The sequence below is a fragment of the Silene latifolia genome, chromosome 1 (genome assembly GCF_048544455.1).
Source record: "Silene latifolia isolate original U9 population chromosome 1, ASM4854445v1, whole genome shotgun sequence".
Lineage (NCBI taxonomy): Eukaryota > Viridiplantae > Streptophyta > Magnoliopsida > Caryophyllales > Caryophyllaceae > Silene > Silene latifolia.
The window spans coordinates 137564808-137572055 of NC_133526.1; the positions used below are offsets into that span (position 1 = coordinate 137564808).

General features: G+C 37.5%; 1 protein-coding gene across 1 annotated transcript; it reads left to right on the forward strand.

Moving 5' to 3' along the window:
- Nucleotides 1-735: 735 nt before the first annotated feature.
- On the forward strand, nt 736-2493 carry LOC141656786 (uncharacterized). Its single transcript, XM_074463844.1, has 2 exons — nt 736-1468; nt 1679-2493. The coding sequence occupies exons 1-2, from the start codon at nt 736-738 to the stop codon at nt 2491-2493; spliced, it is 1548 nt and encodes a 515-aa protein (XP_074319945.1).
- Nucleotides 2494-7248: the final 4755 nt, after the last annotated feature.

The window sequence follows — 7248 nt, forward strand, 5'->3', positions numbered from 1 at the left end:
TCTATAGTACGGTGACATGAGACTTGAGCTGCGTTTTCTATTACCTGTGCCTTTGAATTTGTTTTATTGGTACACCTTGGTCATTGCTTTGTTATAGATATGGATAGCTTGGGCTTTTTATGTGCGTTAACATTTGCTCTGAGTTGTTTATTTGCCATTTATATGATTGCCTTTTGTATTTTGTATGCTTTGCTTGGGGACAAGCAAAGAGATGGTTTGTGGGAGTTTGATGAGTCATATTTATATACATTTATATGCCTCCCCTCAGTTACTTTTGATAAGTTTTTCGTGCTAAATTATATTATTTATATGCTATTTATGTTAGAATGTCGTTACTTTCGCTATTTGATGTTTAATGCAGGAATGATGCATTTATGGACCAAAAGAATGAAATGTAGCACCGTGGAGATGGCATGAATGAATACACGAAGCATGACACGTAAATCTAGAAAAATAAAGGAAGAGAAGTGAAGAAGACAACATGAAGAAAAGAGCTGAAATAAGAGAATACTCGATCAAGTCTGATTAGAATCGATCGAGTGGGTGTGTACAAACAGTTGCAAGTTACGTGATCAAAAACGGCCCCTTCCCATATGGTACATACCCCTGTAAGGAAGGTGATTAAACTGAGTCGCCAGGACTTGATTGATGCTGGTAAGAGCTCTGCTATGTTTGGAAATTTTTCTTTCTTGGAAGCTTTAAATAATACCACACCTAGAGTAGGTGTTGGTACAAATGGTAATGCATTACCCCCTTGGGGTAATGTATAAATTCTGTTTCTGGAATATCAGGGGGCTCAATAGTCTATCTAAGCAAAAGCATATTAAATGGTTTCTTCATACTCAGGAGATAGGACTATTTGGCCTCCTTGAGACGAAAGGAAAACCGTCGTCTCTAATTGCTGTGAGGAATACTATTTGCGAGAATTGGTGTGTGTCAACTAATACTTCCTGGCATAAGGGTGGTCGCATCTGGATATTATGGAATCTTTCTTTGTTTAATATTCAATATCTGGAGTATAATGCACAATTTATTCATCTAAATGTGATAGATAGATCCACTGGTACTCAGTTTTACTGTTCCTTTGTGTATGATTTTAATGGGGTTAAGGAGATATACCCTCTTTGGAAAAAATATGGGAACAGGGCTCAGTATATTCAATTCCCTTGGATCATTGTTTGGGATTTTAATACTGTATTAGCACCTTCTGAGAGATTGGGTGGGCAGTCTACTATGGAAGAAATGCAAGATTTTCAGCAATTTATTGATAATTGTGAAGTTATAGACATGCCAGCTAGTGGATCTTACTATACTTGGAACAATAAACAAGATCCTGAAACTAGAGTGTATAGCAGATTGGATAGGGCCTTTGTGAATACGGAATGGCTAGACACTTATAAGGATACTTATGCTCTTTTTCATACTGAAGGAGATTTTGATCATACCCCATGTACCATCCAGGATATGAGTATGAGTCAAATTGGAAAAAAGAGTTAAATATTACAATATGTGGAGTAGTGTTGAGTCTTTTCTCCCTTGTGTGCAACAAGTTTGGAATCATGTTTACTATGGGACAAAAATGTATTGCATTGTGAAGAAACTCAAAGCTCTTAAGCATAGCCTTTGAAAATTCTCAATAGAGATCAATATGGTGATATTGAAAATAACTCTATCAAAGCTTGGAAGAATTTGGAGTACATTCAAGAGCACCTAAGCCAAGATCCTCTGAATTCTGAATGGATAATGAAAGAAACTGAGGCTATTCATACTTATAAAGAGCTAAACTCTGCCTGCAATAGTTATCTTCTTCAAAAGTCCACCTGGATTAGTGAAGGAGATAATAATACAAAATATTTTCAGAGTGTTATTAAGGGGAGGCATTGTATGAACAAAGTCTTAAGGATTCGGGGCTTAAATGGTAACCTATGTACTGATCCTTCCCATATTCAAAATGCCTTCCTAGAGTATTATAAAACATTACTGGGAACATCTGATGAAGTCATTCCTGTCAATCTAGTTGTGGTCCAACAAGGGAGGATTTTCACCCCTGAGCACTGTTCTACCTTGTTGAGACCTATCACAGATGCTGAAATCAGAGAGGCTATTTTTTCTATTCCCAGTCATAAGGCCCCAGGCCCTGATGGTTATTCGAGTGGATTCTTTAAAGATACTTGGCATATAACAGGTGAAAATGTCTGCAGTGCTATTCAAGATTTTTTTCATACAGCCAAGCTTCTCAAACAACTCAATCACACTTTGGTAAACCTGATTCCAAAGATAGAAATGCCTCTGAATATCACTCATTTTAGGCCCATTGCTTGTTGCAATGTCCTGTATAAGGCCATTTCTAAGCTACTGTGTGCAAGATTAGCAAGAGTCCTTCCTCCAATTATATGTGAGAACCAAGGAGGGTTTATTCATGGAAGGAGCATAGTTGAAAACATTTTGGTTTGTCAAGACATTATAAGATTATATAATAGGGCTTCTGCTTAACCAACATGTCTCATGAAGATTGACATTTTTTTTTGGGTGAAATGTTAGTAATTTCATTAAGCACAAGAAGCTATTACAAGCTATCACCATTTTGTTTTTAAGCTACTACACATCAATTACAAGCTACAGAGCTGATCCAAACAAGATCATTAGGATTAAATAAGCTAGTACATTGTGTTAATCTAATTTTCAGCAGCCTGAAAACTTGCTCAACCACATAATCAGGATGAGCTATAAGACCTTCCAATCGAGCTTGATTCCTCTGCTGCCATATGTTGTACCAAACGGCCATAATAATGAATAAACAGACAGCTTTCTTCCCTTTTGTCCAGTGCCTACGACCTACCCAAATGATAGCATTACCAGCAAGCATGGGTATATGCAATCTATCAGCAACCTTAGTTAAGATAGCTATAGCAAACCTGCAATTCTGGAATAAGTGCACCATAGTTTCAGTTGCATTATTACAGATGCAGCATTGATCATCTTGACTAATTCCAAATCTAAGAAGTCTATCCTTGAGAGGCAAAGCATTCCTGAAAACCAACCAGGTCAGGAAACTATGTTTAGGCATGCACCAATTATCCCAAACTAACTTTGCCTAGCCAACTTTTTATTCCCTTCTCCTCAGCCATTCATAACCAGAGGAGACACTGTATCCCTTCAAATGAGCAAGCTAGATGCCATTACTATACCCAGTTTTGAGAAGTTCCTTAGTTTTGCAGATATCCTTCCAGTTCCCACTCATATGAGATTTAGGAAGGTAAGTATCCCAGCTAGTGTTTTTTATATAAACCTGGTGTACCCACTTGACCCACAAACTGTCTGGTTTACTATAAATCCACCACACCAATTTTCCCACAGTGGCTTCATTCCAGGTTTGGCTATATCTAATTCCTAGCCCACCTTCCTTTTTTGGGTAGCAGACATGTTCCCACCCTACCATAGGAGTTCTCATATAGTTGCTTGAGCCATCCCAAAGAAAATTTCGACAAATACTATCAATCTGCTTCAGTACACCCTTTGGAATTAGGAAAATATTTGCCTAGTAACTATAAAGAGAAGTTAAAACAGATCTCACCAAGATCAGCCTGCCAGCATATGATAATCTTTTGACTCCAAAGCTTCTAATTTTGTCAACAATTCGTTCAATAAGCACTTCACATTCCTTAGTCTTCAATTTCCAAACTGTAATTGGGACACCAAGGTACTTGAAATGTAGGTGTCCCTCAATGCAGCCAGAAAGATCAATAATATGTTTACTCTCAGCTCTTGATACACCATTGAAATATATGTTAGATTTTTTATGGTTCATCTGAAGGCCTGAAGCAGCTGAAAAGGTAGCAAAAGACCTGAGGAGCACCATCATAGATTTTGTATCACCCTTAGAAAAAAAGGAGAAGATCATCAGCGAACATTAAATGACAAAGATTCAGCCTTGCACACAAAGAATGATGCTTAAAATCCATAACAGTAGTAGTGAACATTACAACACGAGAGAGATACCCCGTAGCAACCGTGAAAATAAGTGGAGATAAGGGATCTCCTTGCCTAAAACCTTGCTTCCCCTGAAAAAAACCAAATGGCTCACCATTTAAGACCAAAGAATATGAGGCAGAGGTGACACACTCCATAATTAGCTTGATAATTTTGGGAGGAAAATTAAGTGCCCCTAACATCTGATTTAAGAAACTCCAATTGGCTGAGTCATATGCCTTCTTAAGATCCACTTTGATCAAACATATGGGAGACACAGAGGACCTATTATATAATCTAATAATATCTTGGCAGACCAAAATGTTCTCAATAATATTTCTGCCCTTAACAAAGCCTCTTTGACTCAAACTGATAAGATCAAGTAGCACTTTGGCCAACCTGGTGGAAAGGATTTTAGAAATGACCTTATACAACACATTGCAACATGAGATAGGCCTGAACTGGGACACACTTTCAGGCAAATTGACCTTTGGGATAAGGGTAACAAAGGAGTGATTAACTTGCTTGAGAAGGGTGCCATGAAGGACGAAATCTTGAACAGCCAGACAAAAATCCTCTCCAACAACAGACCATGCATCCTTAAAGAATGCACTCGAGTAACCATCAGGCCCATGGGCCTTGTAATGAATATTGACTTAAAAAAGCTTATGACTTAGTTAGCTAGACATTCATTGAGCATATGATGAAAGCACTTCACTTCCCTAATCAGTTCATCACCTGGATTATGGTGTGTGTTCAATCTCCATCTTATTCCCTGGTTCTAAATGGGGAAAGCTTTGGTTTCTTCAAAAGAGCCAAAGGTCTAAGGCAAGGTGACCCATTCTCACCTCTTTTGTTCACCATTGCTATGGAATATCTCTCTAGGATACTACACTACACTACTTTCACAATGCCCTTCAGATACCATCACTTCGCCAAATAATAGGTGCAACAACGGTTAGATAAGGTGATATACCGTTGTAATACAAAATACGGAACCGTTGTTATTTTGTAACCACGGTCGTTAAAAAGGTGGAGCCGTTATGAAATGTAAATAACGGGTTCAAATAACCGTCATAGAATATTAAGAACGGTTCAAAAACCGTTGTCTATAATATTGAAACCGTCGTAGTATTAGTTGGAATGCTCTACGGAAACCTATGACAATGGTTTTACTGAAACACAACCGTTGTAAAATAGTAAATATGACAACGGTTTTTGCTTATTAAACCGTTTTAAATGTCATGAATTCAATAACGGTTTATGCTTATTAAACCGTTATATTATGGATGAATATGTCAACGGGTTTCTATTTAAATGCGACCGTTTTCCATAGATTTATTGACCACGGTTTTGTTTTTAACCGTAATCGAATTTATAAATATTTTTTTAAAAAAATTGTTTTAGCAGGTTCCAGCAGCTGCTGAAATTCTAATTTTTGCAGTAGCAGGTTACGCTGAAATGCTACTACAAAATAGCATTTCAGCAGCTGCGCATTGCAAAATTTCAATCCTGCAACATCAGAGTATTACACAGATTGATCTATTCAACCCAGCATCAAAATATTATAAACAGGGTGTGTAGATACCCAGTATCTGCACCTTCCAAAAACCACCCGATGATGATCGGACTATAACGTGTTTTTGATATGCGTGCGTGGATTGGCTATACATGAGACGGTTTAATTCACTACTCGGATATGAAAAATTATTTCAAAAGTTTTCTAACTTCATTTGCATTAAAATAACACTATTTAGAGTTAAAACCGTCTTCGGACCCAAAACCGACTCAGAAACCCGCAACTCGAGTCAACCTGAGTCAACCCAAATATCGAATGTCAAAAATAATGCCATGAATGTCTTTATCATGTCATTTCCATTAAAATAACTCTATTTAGAGTCTAAACCGACACCGGGCCAAAAACCGACTCGAAATTCAAATCCCGACTCACACGGGTCAAACCCGAGTCAAGCACACAAAACACCTACCTCAAGTAACACCAAAATCATCTTATTAGATGCCCATATTGTTACACGACATCCTATTGGAATACCACATATCAAACCAACCAAACAATGGATGGAGAATTGGCCACGTCCAAATTGAAAGGGACAGTACACCCCATTGAGTCACGGGGTGGCTCGCGCCTCAATGGGGTATCTCCTTAGCCTCCAAGCAAAATCGACCGACCTACCATCCCACATTTCTCTATAAATTCCCACCATCACACACCATAATCTTCACGCGAGAGTCTGCCCCCTCACATCTCCCTTAAACTTCTATACTCGACTTCCTATGTCACAAAATCGACACGTGTTTACGACCTACCGATCGTAAACACAAGCCTTACACATATTGTTTGGTACCGTCGCCGTGCATTCGACCGACCCATTCGACCAACTCAACTCATTAATCAACATGTTTTAATTAACATATTTTCAACACATTTTCAAAACCAAATCCTTTCTTAAGGCACTCTTTTTAAACTTCTTTGATCGCGAGTAGTCACAACGAGAAAACCGTCTCTAAAGTCGTCTACCACGCAAACATCAAAATACGTAAGTTTGAGGGTGTAAATATCTCACTTTAATTCATGTCTTTACTGTTTTGATGAGTCTATAAGCACAAACGATGCATAACACGATTCAAATTAGGTTAGACGAGCCAAAACTGAGTTTTGGCCTGAGGCAGAAGCCCCTTATGGTGCAAAGTGGCTCGCGCCTCAATGGGGGTGCCCAGGTCAGACTCAAACGTGTTTGAGTTCGTCTTTCCTTCAACACTTTCTTTTATTTTTATTTCTTTCCTTTTACGGTTTTTACCATTTCAAATGTTTCAAATCATTTCTATGACAAACTTTTAGCCATAAATTATAATCACCCTTGGTTCCATATAACATGACGGTTAAATCCGTGAATAGGTGATATTAATTGGTTAATTACATTTTAAAGGAATTTCTATTTTTTTATTTACCATTTTAATTCATTTTTATGATAAACATATTTTGACCATTATAAAAATCATCCTTGGTTCCTTATACCATGACAGTTTATTCCGTGACCCAATGATATTGTTGGTTAATTACATTTTAATGGGTATTTTAGCACCCTTTTATTTCATTTACCATTTTTCTCATTTATTTACATTTGCAAACATATTAGTCATAACTCATAATCATCCTTGGTTCTTTATACCATGTCGGTTTAATCCGAGCACGATGACAAACTTGACTAATTACAAAGAAATGAACTTAACATGATTACTTCAAATCAAACATTTTAC

What these genes read in the sequence shown, in the direction of transcription:
- LOC141656786 (XM_074463844.1), top strand. Translation starts at nt 736, where the DNA reads ATGGTAATGCATTACCCCCTTGGGGTAATGTATAAATTCTGTTTCTGG. An exon ending in ATGTACCATCCAGGATATGA is followed by an intron (nt 1,469 to 1,678) that starts GTATGAGTCAAA and finishes ACTCTATCAAAG; the next exon opens with CTTGGAAGAATTTGGAGTAC.